Raw genomic sequence first — 25,599 nt, forward strand, 5'->3', positions numbered from 1 at the left:
TCTCGGACTAGGTCACTTGACAGTCAAGGAAACACTGAAACTATCGAGGTTAATGGGGTACAAAGATCATGGGCCAGAATTAAGGATGACAAGAGATATGCTCTGGAATATACACACAAGCTTTTCAACCATAATATTTGAGTCACACAATATCACAGTCAAATGGGCAAAAACGCATGAAAATGGTTGATTTCATATGTGCATCGACAACTTATTATAAGACAATTTTGATAAAAACAATAGCAGGCAGTGAATATGATATATTATAAACTTGAGAAGTGGCTATAGAGCATGCAAAACAGCACGGGCCATGGTTTTATTGGTACAGCCAGAAAGGCACATGTAAACAACATACCATCAACAGTACATGCAAACAACATGCTATCAACAGCACATTTTGAACCACTGATTCTGCAAAGGTTTTAATGAGAATTTTCTGCTCTTCATCAAATCACACCTCAGCTTGTAAAGGCACCCACCAACTGGACACACATTTTGCCCTTAATTGGGCTTATCAAGACAAACTCGCATGCCCAATTAAGGTTGTCTGCAATGCTCCCTCGATCAGAGAGCAATTTCAGTTTGGGATATAATTATTATTACATATACCGGTATGGAAAGGGAGGTAAACCTCACCTGCTGTAGTGTGACAGTGCTGTTGGGACCGCTGGGACTGGGGACATACTGCAGTGAAGCACCTATCAGAGGAAAAGGCCTGTCTGCTACAGAGAGACAATAGGTGAGAAAAGCAATGTAGCTTGTGTGAATAACACAGAGAAAACTGTCAAAAATAAAACAGCTCAACAGTTGAGCCATTGTGAGAGGATTGACATTTCTGAGGACGTGTACCTTTTTTGTTTGAGGGTCGTGGAGACAGCAAGTAAAGCATGAAAATAAATAAATTTACATGCACAGAGACAGAAGACACAGACATGTAACAAGGAAATGAATGGAATATAAGGTGGGTAGAATTATTGGCAAATTTGGGATTCAAGGAGAACAAGCGTTACACCTAGGTACCCCGTCCTTGAAGTGATGAGTTGACAAAGTGGAAGACGCAAGGCGGCCATCTTGGATTTTGACGTGGTGACCTAATTTTCAATAGCGTTCTCCCTTATGCGTAGATACACCCACACACCAGATTAGAAGTTAGTAGTTCGTTTATTTTTCAAGATGTTTCGCTCACAAGGTTCAGACATATATATGGTGGTGGCCATCTTGGATTTTGACGTGGCGACGCAATTTTCAATAGCGTTCTTCCTCATGCCTAAATACACCTACACACCAGATTAGAAGTTGGTACTTCGCTTATTTTTCAAGATATTCCGCTCACAAGGTTCAGCCATACATGGCGGCGGCCATCTTGGATTTTGACGTGGCGACCCAATTTTCAATAGCGTTCTCCCTTATGCGTAGATACACCCACACACCAGATTAGAAGTTAGTAGTTCGTTTATTTTTCAAGATATTTCGCTCACAAGGTTCAGACATATATATGGTGGTGGCCATCTTGGATTTTGACGTGGCGACCAAATTTTCAATCGTGTTCTCCCTTATGCGTAGATACACCCACACACCAGATGAGAAGTTAGTCGTTCGTTTATTTTTCAACATATTTCGCTCACAAGTTTCAGACATATACAGGGTGAATCAAAAGTAGCGCCCGATTTCTGTTTCAATATATATATATATATATATATATATATATATATATATATATATATATATATATGAAGGAGCTGCGCTCCAACGCGAGTCGAAAGAATTGACGCGACCAAAGACGGAATTCGTCCGAGTTGCTTTATTGAAACAAAACAGCTCAGGTATTCTGACAAAAGCCCGTTTATCGGGCAGCAATATATATACACATTTATGTCGGGAAGTTTGCCCGGCAAAAGCTATACCGGGCATGCCCGGGTGTCAAGGGCGAGCCTTGGAAAGGCGAGTCTGGACCTGCCCGGGCGTGTTTGGCTGCGGCCTGGCAAGTCGAGGCTGGGCGTGCCCGGGCGCTCTGGACGAGCACTGGAAAGGCGAGAGCGGGCATGCCCGGACGCTCTGGGCGAGCCCTGGAAAGGCGATAGCGGGCATGCCCGGACGCTCTGGGCGAGCCCTGGAAAGGCGATAGCGGGCATGCCCGGACGCTCTGGGCGAGCCCTGGAAAGGCGATAGCGGGCATGCCCGGACGCTCTGGGCGAGCCCTGGAAAGGCGAGAGCGGGCATGCCCGGGAAAGACGAGACCGGGCGTGCCGCCCGGGAGGTTCGGGCGTGCCCGGGCACAGTGAGTCCGGGCATGCCCGGAAGAGGCGCGTCTGGCCGTGTTCTGGCCGGTGCAAGGCGATTGTGTGCATCCAGCGGTAACCGCTACACACACCCCTCCAGAATCAACCTGCACCGGCAGGGTCAATTTAAGGGGGGTCCGGATGACCCGGCCGAAGCGACCCCTGGAGGGTCGTGGGGAGGGGTCCGACGTGGTGGTGGGTGGTCGAGCGGGGGGAACTGTGGACGGGGGGCGGCCTCGCCGCGGAGGAAGGGCCAACCGTGGTGGTCGGTCGACGTCCATGTGCGCCGGTTTGAGGCGGTCCACAGAGATCCGGTCCGACCGGCCGCCAACGTCGACGACAAAGGACTTGTCGCCCCGTCGCAGGACCCGGAAGGGCCCGTCGTACGGCGGCCGGAGTGGCCCCCGGTGCGTGTCATGACGCACAAAGACGTACTCCGCTGTGCGAAGCGCCGGGGGGACGTAGGATTGGGGGCCACCGTGGCGGGACGTTGGCAAATCGGCGGGCGGCCTCCTGGAGGTCCGAGCGCTGGTGTGCGGCAGACCAGGGACTGGTAGCGTCGGGCACGAACTCGCCCGGGACGCGGAGCGGCTGGCCGTAGACGAGCTCGGCGGCGGACGCCCGGAGGTCCTCCTTGGGGGCCGTGCGGAGGCCCAAAAGGACCCACGGCAGCCGGTCGGTCCAACCGTCGTCCTGAAGGCCGGCCATGAGTGCGGCCTTCATGGAGCGGTGAAACCGCTCGCACAACCCGTTGGCTTGGGGGTGGTAGGCCGTGGTGCGGTGCAGCGTGACCCCCAACGAGCGGGCGACCGCGCCCCAAAGTTCGGACATGAACTGTGGGCCGCGGTCGGACGAGATGTCCGCCGGTGCGCCGAAGCGCGCGACCCGGGTGGCGATGAACGCCTGCACCACGTCGGCGGTGGTGGTGGAGGTGAGGGGCACGGCCTCCGGCCACCTGGTGGTCCTGTCCACCATGGTGAGCAGGTGGGTGAACCCCCGCGATGGGGGCAGGGGACCCACCAGGTCCACGTGGACGTGGTCGAAACGCCGTGCAGGCACGGTGAAAGGTGCCAGCGGGGCCTGGGTGTGGCGGTGGACCTTGGCCCGCTGGCAGGCCGTGCAGGCGTTGGCCCAGTCGCGGACGTTCCGTCAAGGGCCGTGCCAGACGAAACGCGCCGACACCAGCTTCTGAGAAGCTTTCCGGCCCGAGTGAGAAAGGCCGTGGATGGAGGCAAAGATGCGGCGCTGCCAGGAAACGGGCACGATGAGGCGAGGCTGGCCCTGGGAGACGTCGCAGAGCAGGACGGTGCCCGCGAAGGGGATGTCGGCCAGGCGGAGGCCCGTGTCCGCCGCCCGGAGGGCCTGCACCGAGGTGTCGGTGGTCTGGTCGGCCGCCATGAGCGCGAAGTCCACGCCGAGGTGGACCGCGTTCGCGCTGGCCCGATAAAGACAGTCGACCACAGCGTTGTCTTTGCCGGCGACGTGCCGGATGTCCGTGGTGAATTCCGACACGGCGGAGAGGTGGCGCTGCTGGCGGGCCGACCACGGCTCCGTGACTTTGCCCATTGCGTAGACCAACGGCTTGTGGTCGACGAAAGCCGTAAACGGGCGGCCCTCCAGGAGGTGTCGGAAATGGCGAACGGCCAGGAATAGACCGAGCAGCTCGCGGTCGAACGTGCTGTATTTTAACTCGTTCGGCCGGAGCTGCCGGCTGAAAAAAGCGAGTGGCTGCCAAACCCCGTCCACCCATTGTTCATGGACGGCGCCCACCACGTAGTTGGAGGCGTCCGTAGTGAGGGCGATGGGCGCGTTGAGCACCGGGTGAGCCAGCAGCGTTGCGTCGGCGAGGGCCCGTTTTGCGCTCGCGAAGGCCGCGTCCGTGACCGCGGACCAAACGATGTCATGCTTGGCCGGCTTGCCCCGGAGGGCCTCGTAAAGGGGCCGCATGAGCTGAGCAGCGCGGGGCACGAATCGGTGATAAAAATCCACCATGCCGAGGAACTCTTGTAGGGCCTTGATGGAACGGGGACGCGGGAACGTGGTGATGGCCTCGACCTTGGTCGGCAGCGGCACGGCCCCGGTCTTGGTGATGCGGTGGCCCAAAAAGTCAACGGTCGTCGTGCCGAAGTGGCATTTGGCCGGGTTGACAATTAAGCCATGCTCGCTGAGGCGACCGAACAGTGTTTGGAGGTGGAGGAGGTGCTCGGCGCGGGACGTGCTGGCGACGAGGATGTCGTCCAGATAGACGAAAAGAAATGGCAGGTCGCGCAGCACTCCGTCCATTAAGCGCTGGAATGCCTGGGCCGCGTTCTTGAGGCCAAACGGCATCCTCAAAAATTCGAACAGGCCGAACGGCGTGATGACGGCCGTCTTCGGGACGTCGGCCGCCCGGACAGGTACCTGGTGGTATCCCCGTATCAGGTCAATTTTGGAAAATATGACCCGTCCCGCCAAACGGGCGGAAAAGTCCTGGATGTGCGGGATCGGGTACCTGTCGGGGGTGGTAGCGTCGTTGAGGCGGCGGTAGTCGCCACACGGGCGCCATCCGCCCCCCGGCTTTGGCACGATGTGCAGTGGTGAGGCCCACGCGCTATTGGAGCACCGCACGATGCCGAAGTGCTCCAACGCGTCGAACTCGGCCTTTGCCACGGCGAGCTTGGCCGGGTCGAGGCGGCGGGCCCTGGCGTAGACCGGCGGGCCCGTAGTGGGTATGTGGTGCTCGATCCGATGCCGCACTGCGACGGCCGAAAACGTCGGCCGAATGAGGGCCGGGAATTCCGCGAGCAGGCGAGCGAACTCGTTCGCCGTCGGGAGGGCGCATGCCAGTTCGGTCGGCGCGGAGCTGCTCATCGTGCACGCCAGGGAGCTGAAGGTCTCGGCGTTGACAAGGCGACGACGTTTGACATCGACCAGCAGCCCGTGCGCGCAGAGGAAGTCGGCGCCCAGCAAAGCCATGGGGACGCAGGCGGTCACAAAGGTCCACTGAAAGCGCTGGCTGCCGAAGCAGAGGGTGACGTTGCGCGGGCCGAAAGTGCGTATGGCCGAGCCATTAGCAGCGACCAAAGAGGGGCCGCAAACGGCGTCCCGCCTGTCCTGCTCGGAGGCGGGTATGACGCTCAGTTGGGCACCGGTGTCACAAAGGAAACGCCGCCCGGACGCTTTGTCCCGAATAAAAAGCAAGTTGCCCGAGTGGCCGGCGCTCATGGCTGGGAATGAACGCCGGCCCGGCCGTTTCCCGACTTGCCGAAAGTGCACGGGGGTCGGCACGTCCAAGCCTTGTGTCCGAACCTGGCGTGGTAATAACACCACGCCTGGTCAGGTGGAGGCCCCGGCCGTCGTGTCGGAAGTGGTCGGTGCGGCGTGGCGGCCGACAGTTTCACCGGCAGTTCGGCCTCCAACCGCGCAGGGCGCTCGGGCGTCGCCTCGGACGGCGGCAGGCTCCAGGTAGCCGCGCCGATGTGTTGGCCCGCCGAGGAGATCTTATCGGCTTCCCTGGCGAGGGCGCGGGGATCGGTGATCGACGTGCCAGCCAGGGCGAGGCGTACCGGGTGAGGCAGCTGGCGAAGGAACAACTCGCGGAACAGAAAATCCGGAGAGTGCTCACCGAGCAACGAGAGCATATAGTCCATGCGCTCGGACGGGCGCGTGTCGCCGAGCTCGGGCAGGTCGAGCAGGCGCCGTGCGCGTGCCGCCGGTGAGAGGGCGAAAGCGTCGAGGAGGAGCGTCTTCAGCGCGTCATACTTGTCGGCAGCCGGCGGGTGCTCGAGGAGGCTCAGGGCGCGGGCCGCGGTGGCGGAACCGAGCGCTGCCACGACGTGGTGGAAGCGGGTGTCGTCCGCGGTGATGCCTCGCAGGGCGAACTGGGAGTCCGCCTGGGCGAACCAAACAGCCGCGTGAGCCTCCCAGAAGGTAGGCAGTTTAAGAGTCACTGCCGTGTCCATGTCGGTAGGTCACCAGTGAAGGCGCTGCGCTCCAACGCGAGTCGAAAGAAATGACGCGACCAAAGACGGAATTCGTCCGAGTTGCTTTATTGAAACAAAACAGCTCAGGTATTCTGACAAAAGCCCGTTTATCGGGCAGCAATATATATACACATTTATGTCGGGAAGTTTGCCCGGCAAAAGCTATACCGGGCATGCCCGGGTGTCAAGGGCGAGCCTTGGAAAGGCGAGTCTGGACCTGCCCGGGCGTGTTTGGCTGCGGCCTGGCAAGTCGAGGCTGGGCGTGCCCGGGCGCTCTGGACGAGCCCTGGAAAGGCGATAGCGGGCATGCCCGGACGCTCTGGGCGATCCCTGGAAAGGCGATAGCGGGCGTGCCCGGACGCTCTGGGCGAGCCCTGGAAAGGCGATAGCGGGCTCGCCCAGAGCGTCCGGGCGTGCCCGGTAACAGTGAGTCCGGGCATGCCCGGGAGAGGCGCGTCTGGCCGTGTTCTGGCCGGTGCAAGGCGATTGTGTGCATCCAGCGGTAACCGCTACATATATATATATATATATATATATATATATATAGATAGATAGATAGATAGATAGATAGATAGATAGATAGATAGATAGATAGATAGATAGATAGATGTATGTATGTATGTATGTGTATATATATATATATATATATATATATTCAGTTGATTGTTGATTGTCAGTCAGATATGTCAGTTGATTGTTTGTTTGCCATTTGTATTAACAGTGTACAAGAAGGTAGAAATAAATGAATGACATGTTTATCTAAGCATTTATTCAGGGGAAAATTATTACGGGGGAAACCCTTAGCTACATTCGTTGGCATTTTCGGACGACCGGACTTCTTTGCAGTGGCTACCGACCCTGTTGCTTCAAATTTCTCGGCAATCAATCATATGTTTCTTCCCTGGGGTGGGTGAATATCGAATTCCTGTGCCAAATGGCATGCCGCCATCGTTGGTTGTTCATTACATTTGTAGTAATGTTTCACGGCCACAATGCGTTGATTCATTGAAAGGTAATTCATGGTTCAATTTGGTGCAACTTCAGTAACTTTCCAAACTCCCAGCAATAACCTGCAAAACAAAACAAAAATAAATAAACTAAGAAAATTAATAATCTGCAAGACAATTATTCACAACATGACATCCCAGAAAGAATCTGACAGCCGAAAAAACAGAAATCGGGCGCTACTTTTGACTCACCCTGTATATGGTGGCAGCCATCTTGGATTTTGACGTGGCGACCCAATTTTCAACAGCGTTCTTCCTTATGCCAAGATACACCCACACACCAGACTAGAAGTTGGTACTTCGCTTATTTTTCAAGATATTCCGCTCACAAGGTTCAGACATACATGGCGGCGGCCATCTTGGATTTTGACGTGGCGACCCAATTTTCAATAGCGTTCTTCCTTATGCCTAGATACACCCACACATCAGATTGGACGTTGGTACTTCGCTTATTTTTCAAGATATTCCGCTCACAAGGTTCAGACATACATGGCGTCAGACATACATGGCGGCGGCCATCTTGGATGTTGACGTGGCGACCTAATTTTTCAATAGTGGTCTTCCATATGCCTAGTTGCACCCACCCACCAAATTAGAATTCGGTCCTTCACTTACGCACGCACGCACGTCTGCACGCACACACGGATGGAGGGGAAAACCATAGTCCCCCTTTCGCTCTGCGGTGCGACGGGGGACAAAACAAGGAACAAAGGTTTTAAAAGAATGGATTGAGGTGCAGTCATGAGTATGGAGGGTAATTCAAACGTTGAGAAACTTCAGGTAAAAAGGACTGAAGGTGAAATCGTGGATGGAATTTGGGAAGACGGGGCAAAAAAATTTTTTTAAGTTGAAATGATCCAGTGAGTCGATGCATTTTGTTGCGCTTCTTGAATTGAAGATCGCAGAAGCAAGACGAGAGATTAAACAAAAACATCCTTGTTCATTGTAACAGAAGTGGCGACTGAACACTTAACCACTGAAACATAGTGGGGAAACCAACCACACCCACCTCTCTTGGGATTTGAAATTGCTCGAACAGAAATAACATTCAATTTAGCTCTCCATGTATGTGTGCCAACAAACAAAAAACAAACAAAAACCCAAGAGGCAAGCAGTCTGTGATGACAAAAGGTAAAGCAAGTGGCTTCAGCAGACTAATAAGGGATGTCAGTGACCCTGAGAGCCATAGTCTTGGACAATGTGCAGAGAAAGCAAGCAAGCATAATTTTCAGGACATCATAGGAGTGTTTGCACAGCTCTAACCTTGTGAGCTTGTGGGAGGTCGCGGGATGGCCGTAGGTGCTAGAGGAAATGACAGAACACCGGGGTGAGAGTTTAGGTGGGGCGTAGAAGATGGTGACTGAGAGGGGGATACCAGCGGGCTGACCAAACGAGGACTGCACTGCATGAGGGGAGGAAAGGACAAGTTGGGAGAAAGATGGCATGTAATATGGAATGCATAGGAGCAAGTTGGAAATACTAATATGGCATGCAAGTGGAGATTTCAAACATCAACGAAAACGGCACTCGGTAGAGCGCATACCTCCGCCAGGCTGAAGTTTCTTTTGTATTCCAATAATAGGCCAGATCTGGATTCGGACCTGAACCAAAATCCAATGGGCTTGTTCTTGTCACCTACCAAACTCATCCACCGAGTTTTGTCACAACTCATCCATAACTGTTTTTAAATATCATGTTGTATGTCGCTTTTCGCCCAATCTCCCAATGGTGAAGAATCGCTTAAAAATTGAATAATTCTTGTATCCGAATCCATATTCAGATCTTCTCCAAAATTGAATCGATTAGTCCTCGTCACACACACAACCGGTCCACAAAGTTTCGTCCAAATCTATCCACAACCTTTTGAGATATCCTGCAATATGTCGTTTATGGCCCGATCTCCCAATGGTGAAGAATCACCTAAATTTTTTTACTAGCCGGATCCGAATCCGGATCTTTACCAAAATCTAATAATCTTGTCCTTGTCACATACACGACATCTCTGCCAAATTTCGTCCAAATCCGTCCACAACTTTTTGAGATATCTTGTTCACAAACAAACAAACAGACAGACGGGTGAAAACAATCTCCATCCACTTTTGGTGGCGGAGGTAATAAATCTATTATGCGCTCGCTGTTGTTGTTGTAGACTCATGCTCTAGCCATCAAAAAAGCAAAAGTAGAGGGGTCAATATATGGTTGAACCCCCAAAAAACTTGATACAAAAGGTTTTTCAATGGATTCTGGTACCATTGGGCATGCTAAATAACATACTAAAAATCTAGTAACATCTGACTTCCGGAAAGGGGTCATTTTCAAGATGGCGTCCAAGATGGCTGCCGGGAGCTTAAAATGGCCATATCTCAATTATTATTCAAGCTAATAAGGTGGTTTTGGTGTCTAACCCTAGGTTTTAGGGCCCAGGGAATCCAATTCAATCAATAAAATTACCATCAGTTAATTATTTATTGACAAGTCCAAGATGGCATCCCAAGGTGACATCCTGATCCACTAAAATGGCTCTGTCGAATAGTAGTCAACCTAGAGAGATTTTTTCAGTGTGTATACCTAGGTTTAAGGCACCCAGGAAATCATGAAAATTACTTAAATAAGCACAAAGTAATCAGGTAATCCAGTAAGCCAGGTTTACCAGCCCATTAGGCATTTGTTGTCTTATACAGTGAGTCGCTATTCATCGTCATCCTCCGACTCACCAGCTAATGAACCAAGTGTGTGTTTCAGATTGGAGATAAGAGCGTAATGTGTCTACACCACTGCCACCTGTGACTCCAGTCCACAGTATTCAGTGATCATTACAGACAAAGGTTTGTACAAAGCTTGAGAGGTTATGGCAAGGGACAGACTATTTTAAGTCTATCAACCGTCTAAAAGAAATCCTCGGACATGACATGTGTTCTCAGTTGATATTCATCCATGCCATGACTGGTTGTGACACGACTTCTCGGATTTTTGGTGTTGGCAAAAAGACTGCTTTCCAGAAGCTTGTAAAAGGAGACCCTGTCCTTCGGTCTTGTGCCAACACATTCACCATCCCAAACCAGACCACAGAGGTGATCGATGACCTTGGATGCCGAGTAATGGCTATCCTCTTTGGTGGCAAGTGCAAAGATTCCCTTGCAACAATGCGATGTAACACCTTCAGCAAGAAGGTTGTTTCTGCTTCGTCTTTTGTAACCCCCGAACGTCTGCCCCCCAACTGAATCTGCTACCAAACTTCACTGTCGTAGAGCGTACTACCAGATCATGGTGTGGATGGGAAAAGAAGAGGGTATGGATGCCATGAAATGGGGGTGGAGCCTGCAGGGGTAATCAGTTTGTCCCACTTATGTCAAGAATGAACACTGCTCCAGACAGTCTCTTGAAGGTCATTCATTGTAACTGCTCCACTGCCTGCAAGACACTCCACTGCTCTTGTAGACGATATGGACTACTATGTACTACTGCCTGTGGACCGTGCCAACTTGAAGTTTGTGACAATCCACATAAGTTTCTTCCAGAGGAGTCGGAGGATGACGATGAATAGCGACTAACTGTATAAGACAACAAATGCCTAATGGGCTGGTAAACCTGGCTTACTGGATTACCTGATTACTTTGTGCTTATTTAAGTAATTTTGATGATTTCCTGGGTGCCTTAAACCTAGGTATACACACTGAAAAAATCTCTCTAGGTTGACTACTATTCGACAGAGCCATTTTATTGGATCAGGATGTCACCTTGGGATGCCATCTTGGACTTGTCAATAAATAATTAACTGATGGTAATTTTATTGGTTCAATTGGATTCCTTGGGCCCTAAAACCTAGGGTTAGACACCAAAACCACCTTTCTAGGTTGAATAATAATTGAGATATGGCCATTTTAAGCTCCCGGTGGCCATCTTGGACGCCATCTTGAAAATGACCCCTTTCCGGAAGTGAGATGTTACTAGATTTTTAGTGTGTTATTTAGCATGCCCAATGGTACCAGAATCCATTGAAAAACCTTTTGTATCAAATTTTTGGGGGTTAGGTGAGTTTTTTTCATATATTGACCCCTCTAAAGTGGGACTTTCACATGCTCAAATTCAATCCAATTCCCCTTTATTTGAAATTGCGCCATCAACAATTTCAAAAGCTGGAAGACTATAAGCAATTAACTGACATACCAAAGGCATACCTACAGCACCTTCACCAAGTTGGTTGATGAAAACCCCACCTGATTCAAGCTCTCTGAGCGTGGAAGCTCACAAACACGTGGAGGCCTCTGCTCCAAGCTGTAACCACGTCGCTGGCATCGACGTGGAGGAGAGGGTGGCCTAGTCGGATGTGATCCACCTGGAAGGCTTAACTGCAACATGAACATGCCTGGATGCCCGCTTGGAGAAATCCCTAAAAATGACGACACAGTAACACGTGGTGATTACATACTCAAGAAGTACTCAGGTGTTTGGCACACTGGTTAGATATATGAAGAAATTGCCGTCGTGGATGACCAATTTTAAATAGCATGCCATACTGAGACTTCATTTTTCTCTTAAGACTTTAATTAATTTTAGGTGCTTGGAAGGAAGATGAGCATATCAGCAATCACTCTAATTCTGCCCTTCACCACAACAACTACACCACTACCAGTCATCAACTTGTCAAATGCAACCGATTTATTGATTTTATTTCCAACTTCATGGAATGGATCATACCAATTTGAAGTTGAATATTAGATGACTAAAATAACTCACCAGTTGTTGTTGTACTTGGCCTAATTGCTACCATCCTTGAACACTCCAGCATAATGTTCCATCGTCATGGGAGGGCAAAAGGGACAGCGCTTCAAAAATGTTGCAAGATTCTCTCACATTACATTCTCAATCTACAGCAGATTTCTCTCCAAGACACCATTTCCTCCTTCCTCCCCCACTAAACATCGTTGGTTCTTCTTCCAAGTTTCTTCCAAGATAATTCAAGAACTATTCTTTGCTGGTCTTGTTTTCACGAAAACAAAAAATATTTTAAAGCCGCCTCAAGGTCTCTGGAGCGCACTGACTTTTTCCACAACAAAATGGTTATTTTTAATCCATTCTGTTGCCCTGACATAACACGCCAATATAAACAGGAGCACCCAAAGTTTGCAAACTGTTTGTGAGTCAAAGACTGCACCAAGGCCAATTTCTTTCGTTAATAAATCAAAACAACACTGGTAGAGTTGTATCACAGCACGCGTTGAAGTTAATAACGTTTCGCGTCAGAAACCCCTCTCACAAACCTGGCATCTTTCCAAGAGGCACTGGTTTTGGCAAGGTATTTGCAGACACTGCAGGTCATACAATGAGGAAAGAACCAACTAGATCAACAGCACGCACCAAAGAATGGCACACTATCCCACTGGAATCCTTGCAGATTATTCCCCAAAAAAAAAAAGGCACAACATCGTTTTAAATTTTAAATTGCAGGAGAGCAAACCTGGCATGCTGGGGACAATGGTGAGTGCATTTGGAGGAGACTTTGTTGTGGAAGGGGCTGTGGGAGGTGGAGGCCCAGGAGTCAGGCCAAGAGGAAGGCTGGGTGGGAGAGGTGGAACGGTTCTCAATGGTTGAACGAGGGGAGATGGTGGCCTCTGGCCAGGGAGGTAGCCATAAACTGCATCACACAAATAACAATTTGTAATCTTTCAAGACATCCATTACAAAACAGTAGAAAGGAGAACACAAACAATATGTAATGCGAAGTGGTTTTAAAGGTTAAAAAAATCCTTACCTACTTTTTAAGTGATCCAAGGCCAAATGAGGAACTTGTACATGCTTTACATTATAGGACAAGGCCATTAGAAATATCACTGTAGTTTCTAAAATGAATTACAAGGACATTACTAGACAATGGAGAAATAAAGAGTATGTGGAATTCAAATCTGGGATGCAAGGGCGATGAACAATGTACTCAGATGAGAATACCAAGACGATTTCAAAAATGTGCTGCAAATTCAAAATTAATTTGTCCCGTTCACATTTGTCTAAATCTTGTGGACGTTTACGTATTGCATGGGCAAGGAAAGGTAAGGTAAGGAAAGGAAGTGGTGTGAGAGAGGAGCATAAATTGAAAAAGGAAATTAAGAAAAGGAAGTTCAGAGCACAGGGAATAGGGTAAAAAGGGTTTGATGTATATCTGGAAGTTATTGGAGGGGGCTTTCACATTTTTACCTCCACCACTGTAGGTGGACAGAGGGTATGTTTTCACCCCTGTTTGTCTGTTTGTGAGCATCTCAAAACGTTGTGGACAGGTTGTGACAAAACTTGGTGACTGAGTTGGTTAAGTAACAAGAACAAGCCGATTAGATTTTGGTTCAGGTCCGACTCCAGATCCGGCCTATCAGTGGGATACAAAATATAAACTGTTCAGCTTGGTGGAGGTATGCGGTCCACCGAGATGCTGTTCTTGTTCGAATATGTAATTAAAATGTACACGATACTCCCTAGAAAAACATTGCAAGATAATAATTCATGACTTGTAAAAAAAAAGTCGCATAAAGCTACAGGAAAACAAAGGCACTGGAATATATTAATCGCGGTGCTTTGTTTTCGCAGGGCCGTGAATAACAGCCATTTTCTCAATGCGGATTCATTGTTTGGCTGCCTGAATAAATGGAGCTGGAAAGCACGTATCGGTGCGATTTGACTCACCACCGTCACGTCATAAGAACCAAATTCACGAGTGCACATTTCACTTCATTACGGAAAGCAGAAAACGATTTTGATTTTTGCCTCCAATCTGCAGCAGGTTAATTTTTTTAAATTCTTGATCGACTTTCTTCCCTTCTCCTTCTCCTCCCAGGGTTACCTGTCCAAAATATTTGTAACATGCTTTTACTATTGCTCCCATTGTTGATCGGCGCATTAAACTAGTCACACTTTGTCAAGTCTGTACTCATTTCCAACCTTTTCCCCTAACGCTAACAACAACGCTCACCACTATCTCTTATCCTCCCCCATCCAAAACCTTGATCTTTTCTACCCCCGCTAATTTCGGTCCCCTTGTGTTTTATACCTCTCCCCCTCCCCCCCCCCCCTCCCCTTCCCACGCCTCCTGCCCCCAAGCCCTCTCCCTCCCACACTTCTCCCTGCTCTCAAATGTTGTGGTTGTGTGCTTCCCCTTCTCTCCCCATCTTGTCTTCCGCTCCCTCTTTTTGTATATTTTGTTTGTCTGGTTGATTTGTTTGTGAAATAAATGTTAGCTCTTTCACGAGCCTCGATTCAGTATACAAAAAAAAAAAATGGACAAATGGAATGTAGATGTAATTAGATTAATGAACAGGATTAAATAATTACATTGATATATGTGGGAAAATTACATGCCCAGACCAGGAATCGAAACCAGGTCCTCTGGAAAACCGTACCAGTGCTCTGCCATCTGAGCTCCAAATACCATCTGCACACCAATCTCTTCCTTCAATTCACTCACTTCACTCCAGCAATCCTCCTGACCCAGTTTTTCTCACATTTGTTGAATATTAATATTCAAATCATTTAACATTTCCTTTGTTTCGATCATTTTACTCTGATTTTTAATTTTATACGTTGCTTGTATATTGTCTGTTTATGACTTTTTCACTTTTAATTATGAGTTCTCTACCATTTTCCGATTGCGACAAAAAGGGTTGGCGGCAGGAAGGGCATCCGGCCGTAAAACATTGCTTCAAAAAGGGGACCAAAAAACAACAACCACGGTCCCCGAAAAAGGCCAACCCCCGCTTTGCGGGGAAAAATGGCCTCTAAAGGTGTTATTTTTTTTTTTTTTTACCTTTTTCCGATTCACATTTCATTGGTGATGTGCTAATTTCGATTTTCTATTTTTTTAATTTTCATGATTTTTCAATCAACTATTAATTTAGTTATGTTAAACTTTTTGAATAGCAGAGTTCTCAGTTTTTAATTTTGATATTGATTTATATTTATGTATTTTTTAATCAGATGTTTTTGTAAACCCAATATCCCAAGTCTTTGGACTTTTCTTTAGTATTTGATAACAAAACCAAAATTATCTTATCCTATCATGCGATTAAAAGTCCCTGGTGTTGGGCTAGCGGCTAGGGTGCCGGCTTAGGATCCTAGGATCCTGGGTTCGAATCCCGGTCAATCGCTGAATTAACGCCAGGGGGGTTGACTCAGCCTGTCATCCTTCCGAGGTCGGCAAATTGAGTACCAGTTCACTGGTAATTCCCTGCTTGTCGTTAAAGGTGGCAAAAAGGGTTGGCGTCAGGAAGGGCATCCGGCCGTAAAACATTGCTTCAAAAAGGGGACCGAAAAACAACAACAACCACAGTTCCCGATAAAGGCCAACCCCCGCTTGCGGGGAAAAATGTCCTCTAAAAGGTGGTTTTTATCATGCGATTAAAGCTATATTTCTCCAAGTATTGATTGCAGGCTATAAAAAAGGAAATTAATTCAATTTATCTGCTGTGAACCGAAATGTTGAAGGACTAAATTATTTATTTTAGCATCACAAAGAGGAGGGGGCCAGGAGTAACATAATTACATGCACAGAAAGCTGAATACAAAATTTCCGAATTCTACATTACATTTTGATAGCAATACAAGTTAATGTGACATGGGCCACACCTGTGTAGTGTTGTGCATGAGTGGGCTGAGAACCAGCTGGGGAGGCAGTCCTCGGAAAATTCAACTGCTCGAGGCTTGGTGTGGGCAGGTAACTCATAGATGATCTGAGGAGGAAACGACCACATATAGAGAGCTTAATCAATCTGCTGTAGTTCAGTTCTGCCAAGTATACAGTTCAGTTCGTGGCTGAAAAAAAAACCTAACATGTTTAACCAGCAGGCTTTAAACATACAACGGTGTCGTGTCACAAAATGAATAAATCTTCAATGTGGGTGTTCATCAGTCAAACCCCAAAGGAAGAACAGTCGACATTAAAGCCATTCAATGAGTTTTGACATGTTGCAAAGGAATGTCCGCTCTATCCAACGTGAACTACCACACCAACCACATTCTTGCAGTAACTCCTCCTCACACAACACTTAAATCAGTGAGGAACGTGCAGTGTTCACTCTTGAACAACAAAAACAAAAAAGAGTGAGGCTTATTTAAAAGTGTTTCCATGCTGGTGGTGATGGAATCGGTCTCATTCCTACAAAAAAACAAGAAGAAAAATACATAAAATGTCAAAGCCCCCGCCGTGGTTTTGGTAACTTTGCTGTATGGCGGTCGGCCATTTTTCGTCGGATGACGAAACAATATATTCTGCATATGTATACTCATGTATTGTCTTTGTGCCAAGTTTGAAGAAAATCGGTCCATGCATGTCCGAGAAATGATTGGGGACACATTTAAGCAACAAAATGGCTACCAGTCGGCTATCTTGGATGTGATCTCGAAAAAAAATGGCGTGCATATGTAACCATTCATTCATTCTGTGTGCCAAATTTGAACAAGATCTGTAAATGCATGTCCGAGAAATGGTTGAGGACGTGTTCAATATCGGGGTTTTTAAAACTAAAATGGCAGACAGTTTACCAGTCGGCCATCTTTGATCAATTGCAAAATAAAGTGAAGTGCACATAAATGCAGTCATGTGCTAAGTTTGAACAAAATCGGACCATGCATGTTCAATAAATGGTTGGGGACACATTCAAATAACAAATTGGCCACCAGTCGGCCATCTTGGATCTGTTCTCAAAAATAAATGACGTGCATATGTAAGCCATCATTCATTATCTGTTTGCCAAGTTTGAACACCATCTGTAAATTTATGTCCGAGAAATGGTTGAGGACTTGTTCAACATCGGGTTTTTACAACTAAAATGGCTGCCAGCCGGTCATCTTTGATCGCTTCGCGAAAACAAAATGTTGTGCATATGTAAACCTTCATGTGTTGTATGTGTGCAAAACTATGAACAAAATCGGTCCATACATCTCCAAGATATGGATGCAGACGCACGGACGGAGAGACCAAATCTATAAGCCCCCGTTTTCAGACTAAGTCCAATGAGGCTCAAAAAAGCAGTCGTGAGATCATTTGTTTGCCTTACTAAAGCATGAAGGTGCACAAACTAAGCAAAGGTGGGGTGGGGGTAATAAAACAACACTTTCTTAAAATAAAATAAAATGTACAGATATCCCACACTGTAAAATAAAGGAATGCATGCAAACATCTGCACAGCGTTGTCCCTATGGAATAAAAGGTTCATAAGTCACGACACTAATGATGATCACGAGATTTTTTCCTACAAAAAGGCCAAAAAGAAAGAAATTGAATGCAAAAACCATTTGTTTAAAATACAAACTAGAGCATTCGTTATCCGAGGATCCGAAAATAGACATTTACAGGAGTCATGGAGACAAATTTCAATGCATTTAGAGTTGTAACATGGCGTCCAAGCATTTGAGTCAAATGGTGATCAGGAAAATTGCAGGCCCTATCATAACAGCTGAGAAAAAAAAACAACTTCATTTTCAAAGGCAAAGCGACAGTAAACGCTTTCAAAACTAGGGAGTTAATGGAACAGCTTAAACGACGCAGTCTTGAGAAAAAGGACATGGGAAGGGTCTTTACAACACTTGCTTTGCATTTCTGAGCACGATTTATATTGGTTTTATCCGTTATCTTTAAATAACAGGCACGATAACAACCATATGAAGCCGATGGGTCAAACGGAACAGTCCAGAGCTGAACCGACTGCCAACCCTTCTAAAAACTGATGATTTTGGAACGATTCTTGAGAAAAAGATGCACGAATCAAACAGACATTTTGGATGAAGGTATCTTTGATTGCATCGCTAGACGCCACCAATTTTGTCTGAATCTCGCTTTTTCTCCACCTTAGCAAATTTGATTGGTCGAAACAGCATAAAATTTTTCCCAATGACTGCTACACTGGATGTTTTTGGATGTGCAAACAAGGTGTTTGTGTCCTCCAGTGTTCAAAGGTATAATTCAATTGAAATAAAAGTTTTAAACGCTTGGGGAAAAACAAACAAAAAACAAACATTGAATCGGAAGTTTGCTGCCGCTGATGCACCATCTTTTACAACGCCTTCTTGAATACATTAAATTCGTTATTAATGCCTGTTGTTTATATCCTTCAAGTCCCTAATAACATCAGGTTTCCTGTTTGGAATGATTTTAAATCTCACTCTCATCCATGATCTTTCTTGGGCAAGCTACATTTCAAAGTTGGCCTCCAAAGCCAGGAGCTGACTGGGCATCCTCCGTTGTACAAAGTCCTCCCTTGGCACACCTCAACTCCTATCCACCGACAAGGCTTTCATCTGCAGTTTGATGGAGTGGTTCCTCTGACTCACATATTACTCAGCTTGACACAATAGAAACCAAGGCCTATAAGATTATTGGAATCTCTCGCGATGAAGCTGAGTCGATGGGCATATGACTTCGCCATTGCCGAGAGGTCGGTGATCTCTGTCTTCAACTATCTACTTTCTTACTTTAATTTCATTGTGTCCTCATCCTTTCTGTTAGGCCCCTGTCACACATAGGCGGATAGTTTGGCGACTACTGGCGACTGCCGGCGATCAAGATTTTTCGGCGACTACTGGCGATTTCGGGCGGTCAAATATGGTCAGGCGGCAGTATGGCGACTGTAGGCGGCCACATTGCGACTGCATTGCGACGATGCCCCGAGTGGGATAGCGACTGTTGAAGATCGACGACGACTGCATTGCGGATGCACGGCGGCAGCGTGGCGACAGTCTGGCGGCTAGATTACGACCGATGGCGGATCGCGGCGACTGCATTGGGCCTGGATGGCGGTTTACTCCGACGTCCGCAAGACTGCAATAAGACCACCGGCGATTGGAGACGATTCACACAACGCTCTTTGCTCGTCGACAGGGTACTTTGCTCGTCGACTTCATCCTATGTTCATCATCCATGATAGATGTTGGTAGAGAGACCCTTGGTAGACCTTGACCATAGAACATACTGCAGTGAGCTGAAATGTCCACCCCTATTTATACCTGGCCAGAAAATCGTGGTATGTCGTAATGCAGTCGCCAGGCAGTCGTATCTCTGTCGCCAATGGCCATAACTTGGCCGCCACTAGTCCTACTGCTGTCGTCGTCAGTCTCCCATAGCCGCAGGGGAGACGTGGCAGTTCTTCTGTAGTCGATATGCAGCCGCAACAGTGTCGGCCCGTAGTCGGGAAGATGCCGCAGGAAGGCCGTATGGCATTCGTATCTCTGCCGTGCTAGCTGGTGGGGCGATGCTGGGGCGATTGCGGAAGACTATGAGCGACTGGGTTGCGGCCGCTTTACGGTCTTATTACGGATACCGACGACAGCATGGCGGTTCCATCACGACAGCATGGCGGATTTTTCTTGAGGACGACTGAGCGCGCCGTTTTTAAACATTAAAAAAAATATTTGGCCCCTTTGCGGCTCTTGCCGACTGCAGCCGACCTGGGGAGGATAACCACGACTACAGAAGACCGTCCATTACGGTTTCATTACGATTGTCGGCGGGTGGTGGCGATTTTTCCAGTCGCCAGTAGTCGCCGACAAATCCGCCTATGTGTGACGTAGGCTTTAGAGCTCTTCCACCAGCCTCGACTTTGTGTACCAGAAAAATTTGTGCAACAACTGTTTGCGTGCTGTTGACCACGATCGTGGCCTGGGTCATTGTTAAACAATCTGTATTGTTTGTTCCTATTTGGTGGTACAGTCACGTACAATGACCCTAAACATACCAATAAATCCACCAAGGAATGGCTGAAAATAAAGAAATGGAGGGTTTTGGATTGGCCAAGTCAAAGCCCGGATCTAAATCCCATCGAGATGTTGTGGGGGGGGGGGGGGGGGGTTGAAACAAGCTGTGCATGCAAGAAACCCCTCAAACATCGCCCACCTGAAAGAATTCTGCATGGAGGAGTGGGCAAAAATTTCTCCCAGTCGATGTCAGAGACTGGTAGACAGTTATAAGAAATGCCTACTTGAGGTTGTTTCTGCCAAAGGGGGCAATACCACCTATTAGAGCCAAGGGTGTACTTACTTTTTCCACATGCGAAATTTGCATTTATGTTTATTTAAATTATACAATGGACGACAAAATGTAAATGTTTCATGATATTTGTTATATTATATCACCTTTATCCATCAATATTGTTGAAATGAAGATCAAATAGCTGTATGTTGAAATATGTTGAAATATGTTGAAAAAGTCAAAACTTTACATGGGGTGTACTTACTTTTTCACGTGACTGTATGTGGGTATGTTCTGCATAGACTTCAATGATTGGTTTCAAATGTATTACGTTCCAGCTCGTTTGTAGGATCGATGTTGATTGGCCAAAATTTATTCTCGCTTGTGGAGTGTGACTTTATAAACCCGCCCCACACAGCGGGAGACGGGGTTTTGCAATAATTTTTGTGTGTGTCTGTGTGTGTCTGTCTGTGTGTGTCTGTCTGTGTGTGTCTGTCTGTGTGTGTCTGTCTGTGTGTGTCTGTCTGTGTGTGTCTGTCTGTGTGTGTCTGTCTGTGTGTGTCTGTCTGTGTGTGTCTGTCTGTGTGTGTCTGTCTGTGTGTGTCTGTCTGTGTGTGTCTGTCTGTGTGTGTCTGTCTGTGTGTGTCTGTCTGTGTGTGTCTGTCTGTGTCTGTGTCTGTCCAGGCCATAACTTTTTTTATCATGTGAGCTTTTCTCATCAAATTTTCAACCAAGTTTTATTGTGACAATATGGAGAAGACAAATGAATAATTTTGTCAAAAGGTCAAAGTCAGAATCCCATAAAATCGTCAATTTTCATTCAATTGACCTGAATGTTTCAGAATTTGAATATTGGGTCACTGAATTGGTTCACCCATCAAAAGCTAGAAACCAATTGGTTTTTTTTAGATCAAAAGGTCACATGTCAAGGTCACATAAAATCGTAAATTTTCATTTTGTATTTTTTTTAAAGCTGTTTTCATCATGTTTAGCATACGGAAGAATAAGAAGAACATGTCTGAATACAAAGCATATGCATTTTTAAATGGCAACATGACGAGAAGGCAGAAGTTATTATTAAAACAAGTGATTTGGAGTTTTCAAAAAGCAGTTTGTCCTGTGAAACTTCAGATGATGTTGACGGAGGTGGTGAAGTTGTCAGACAGTTTGTCCAGTCATACGATTGAAAATCAAGTTATCGACTTATACTCACAGCTAAAGGTAGATGCGGTGTGTCCCATAAGCTGTTAAGCTGAACTACATGGGAATACTGTCACAAGTTCAAAAATAAGCAAGAAACGACCAGTAGGCCAATCCAGGGCCATGACTACAAAGTAGGCCTCCTGTGATCCACTCCGCCATCATAAATGACCAGTGTCCGTGAAAATAAGCTGCTCACAGAAAGGGGTTCGATTATAGTAGTCCCGCGGGTAAAAGGAGCAAAGACCCACTAAAGATAGGGCCGCGAACGTGACACGTGGTACGAAGCATGTGGGCGAAGAGAGCGAACCGCTGCTGAAGATAGGGCCGCGAACGCTGTTTATCACCAGTGAACTCCAGTGAACTTTAGTTTATCGCCAGTGAAACTCAAATCCGTGAGTCAATTCCACAACGCTATAAAACAGCGAGCTTCCAGAAAGGAAGGTGTCCTCACACTCTCGATAAAGCTTTCCTCTTCCAGTCCTCCAAGGGGGGGTGAGGGGCGGGTCATCGAGCCCAGTAGTGAGGTGTGGGGCAAAATTATTGGTTAGCAACCAGATAAAAATCATGCCTACACTACTGCCACTGGTTGGACAAATAAATGGAACAAAGTTGATGATGGAAAGTACACTACAATACTAAAACATATAGATGTACCTGTTTTTACCAATCAATTATAAAAATGAGTGGAGCAATGTCGATTTTGTGGATGACAAATTATAGTTACCTCCACCACCAAAGGTGGCTGGAGGATATGTTTTCACCTCTGTCTGTCTGTCTGTTTGTTTGTTTGTCAGTTTGTTTGTGAACAAGATATCTCAAAAAGTTGCGGAAGATTCGGACGAAATTTGGCAGAAAAGAAGCGATTGTGACAAGGACGAAATTATTCGATTTTGGTGAAGATCCAGATTCGGATCTGGCTAGTAGAATTTTTAAAGTGATTCTTCACCATTGAGTGATAGGGATAAACCAAAATATAGCAGTATATCTCAAAAAAGTTGTGGACGGGATTGGACGAAACTTGGTGGACCGGTTGTGTGTGTGAGACAAGGAAGAATATATTCGATTTTGGTGAACATCTGAATATGGATTCGGATATGAGAATTATTTGATTTTTTTTAACGATTCTTCACCATTGGGAGATAGGGCCAACAACGATATACAACAACAACAACAACAACATGCATTTTAAGGCCATTTTCCCTGTGAGAGCGGCGGTTAGCCTTGCGGTCCCCATGACAATCTTCTCCATTTTGCCCTATTTTCTGTATCTCTTCTTGTTAACCCCCTTGCCCACATTTCTTCTTCCACCATCTTTAGCCAAGTCTTTCTCGGTCTTCCCCATCCTGTACTTCCTTCTACATTCATTTCCATCACTCTTCTCAACCAGTCACTTTCATCCTTCCTCAACACATGACCAAACCATCTCAACCTGTTCCTCTTCACAGCATCAATCACAGGCTCTATTCCCATCATCTTTCGCAATTCATCATTTGTCTTCCTCTCTCTCAACGATACTACGCACATCCACCGAACCATTCGCATTTCCACCCTTTCCAGCCTTCGTTGCTGCTCTACGTTCATTACCCATGTCTCGCTCCCATAAATCATAACGCTTCTCACACATGCAGCAATGCAGCATACACCTTTCCCCTTCAGCTTCAACGACACTCCCCTCCTCATCAGCACGCAACTCAGTTCCCGAAACTTCTTCCATGCACATCTCACTCGAGCAACCGTTGCCGAGTCTGATCCACCTTCTCCATTCAGCATGTCTCCGAGGTAGTAAAATATTTTCACACCTTCCAGCTTCACGCCGTCTCCAAGATCCAACTCAACATTTCCTCCATCTGTAGCTCCCTCTGTGCACACCTTACATTTGAATGTAGCTGCCACACTGGTTAATGACCCTCTCAGACCACTACATTTTTGATGAACCCACTCAGCGCACATTGTACATTGAATGGAGTTCACTCCGACACCCTTCCTGCACACAGCACAGGGCCACTTCCCAGTTCTTTCCACCTCACCACATGCTTTACCACTTACCATCACCTTCGCCTTTCCGATATTCACCTTCAGACCTTTTGTCTCCATACATTCCTTCCACTTGTTCATCTTTTCCTTCAGTCCATCCATACTTTCCGCAATCAACACCAGATCATCTGCATACAACAACTCCCATGGAAACCCTCCTTTACGTTCTGAGCCAGCACCTCCATCACAGCTACAAATAGTCGTGGACTTAGTACCGACCCCTGATGCACTCCCACCTTCACCTCAAACTCACCACTGTTCCTGTCCTTCATCCTTACAGCTGTGCGTGCTCTTTTGTACATTGCCATCACTACTCTGATCAACCATTCCTCCACTCCTAACTTCCTCAATGCCCATGTCAATACTTCGCGTGGAACCCGATCGAATGCTTTCTCCAGATCAACAAACCCAAGAAACAACTTCTTCCTCTTCTGCATGTACTTCTCCTGCAACTGCCTCACAATAAAAAGCGTGTCTGTAGTTCCTCTTCCTGGCATAAATCCAAACTGCATTTCGTCGATCTTCACTTTCTTCCTTAACCTCCTCTTCAACACCCTTTCCAATACCTTCATTCCATGCTCCAATAACTTTATCGCTCGGTACAAGCCACACTCCAGAGGGTCACCTTTCTCCTTGTTTAGAGGGACGAGGGTACTCAGTATGGCTCAGTACTCAGTACTCAGGGCCAACAACGATGTATGGCAGAATATCTCAAAAAGTTATTGGACGGATTATTGTGATTAAATGTGATTCTGTATTGTGATTTTCTGGTATACTCTGGGATACAAAACGTGAACTGTTCACCTGGTAGTGGTATGCTCTCTAAGGAGTGCCGTTCTAATTTATAATCTGAGATTTTACCCAATATATAGTTTGTGGTATAAACGGCGGCGAACTCCTTCACAATACACCATAACGAACATGTATTTTATTCAGTTTGCCTGAAAAATACCATATTTTTGTATTGTATACTGGAAAAATTCAGCACTCAAACAGATAAGAATAGAAAAAACAAAGGAAAGAAAAAGCCAGATAAAAAAACATTCCAAGGTAAAAAAAAACAAACTAAAAAACTAAAGTAGAGCAGCTGAAGATTAAACGATGCTTGTCAACTCGCTGTATTTGTGTCCGTGTGGAAAAGTGTACTTAACTGGTATTGAAAGCTATTTTCTCATGCACATTTAACCAACATGAAGAATGTGACAAAATATTGTCACTGAACGATCAAAACAAAAAGCATTTAACACATCAGAGCAAACCATGCAAGACCATCAATGCGGAAGCTATCCAAAGATTAGGAGTGCTGCGTTTCATTGAAACAGGCCGGTGATGCAATGTGCAGGAAGATTATTAGGATCTCAAGTGGATAGCGTACAAGTGACACGGGAGGGGGGGAGGAGGTTCTGCTTTATGCCTTACCCTAGACCATTATGGGCAGCTGCAGGGCCCAGGCTGCAGTAAACTTGGGGCAGCCCACTTGGTGGCATTGTATTTGGGCCTGCCTGCCCACTCAATAGTACAGGAGAATGGAAGTTCTGATGAGGGTGTGCTGGTGTCTGGGTCATGCCTTGAGGAGCAGCCTGTGCAAACAATGAGCAGGTTTACATCTTATTACACACTACATTTACTCAATATTTACAAACTGCATTTTCACAAACGAGAAAGCATCCCAAAATGCAAAGCCAATCCATTTTGTACTCAAACTAAACTTGACGAAAACAACAGCTAAAAAGGTTATGGCCTGGACAGACGCATTGAAGCTCAATCATAAATAAATAAATAAATAAATGTGGAAGCAATTACAAAATGGCACGTCTTGTGCTTGTCCCTGCCGAAAGATACAATTTACAGGGAAGGGCCTCCATGTAATTGACTTTTCTCCAAGCCTACATATTCCTGGAACTCATCTCCAAGGCAAAAAAACCCCACAGTCTCACGCTTGACGTGCTGCGGCTGGACTAACGAGGGATATTTATAGTTACTACGGCTTTGCCCTTTCACATTTTGACCCAGTTATTAAATATTTTATCCATATTCTCATAAAAAAGGTTTCTTGAAAATTTGATGACAAAAGCTCAAAAGGACAGACAGACAGACAGACAGACAGATAAACAGACAGAAACACAAATAGAGAGAAATGATTGTGAATCTCTCCCAAAGTCATGTGGCCA

The 25,599-nt window shown here is 46.8% G+C and overlaps 1 protein-coding gene across 5 annotated transcripts in view; it reads right to left on the reverse strand.

Annotated features, from left to right (window-relative positions):
* LOC137430240 (cAMP-regulated phosphoprotein 21) overlaps positions 1-25,599 on the reverse strand; it is a 247,709-nt gene that overhangs the window by 13,206 nt on the left and 208,904 nt on the right. For 2 of the 5 annotated variants that reach the window (XM_068120950.2, XM_068120948.2), the window contains 6 exons: positions 24,848-25,008; positions 15,856-15,959; positions 12,707-12,883; positions 11,466-11,638; positions 8,512-8,650; positions 637-722 (listed from right to left, as the gene is read on the reverse strand). In XM_068120950.2, the coding sequence (XP_067977051.2) occupies positions 637-722; positions 8,512-8,650; positions 11,466-11,638; positions 12,707-12,883; positions 15,856-15,959; positions 24,848-25,008 (840 nt within the window). The remainder of the gene's footprint in view (positions 1-636; positions 723-8,511; positions 8,651-11,465; positions 11,639-12,706; positions 12,884-15,855; positions 15,960-24,847; positions 25,009-25,599) is intronic. The other 3 variants (XM_068120952.2, XM_068120951.2, XM_068120949.2) reach the window with 3 other exon arrangements.

Source organism: Myxine glutinosa, chromosome 6 (assembly GCF_964187855.1).
Source record: "Myxine glutinosa chromosome 6, kmMyxGlut1.1, whole genome shotgun sequence".
Lineage (NCBI taxonomy): Eukaryota > Metazoa > Chordata > Myxini > Myxiniformes > Myxinidae > Myxine > Myxine glutinosa.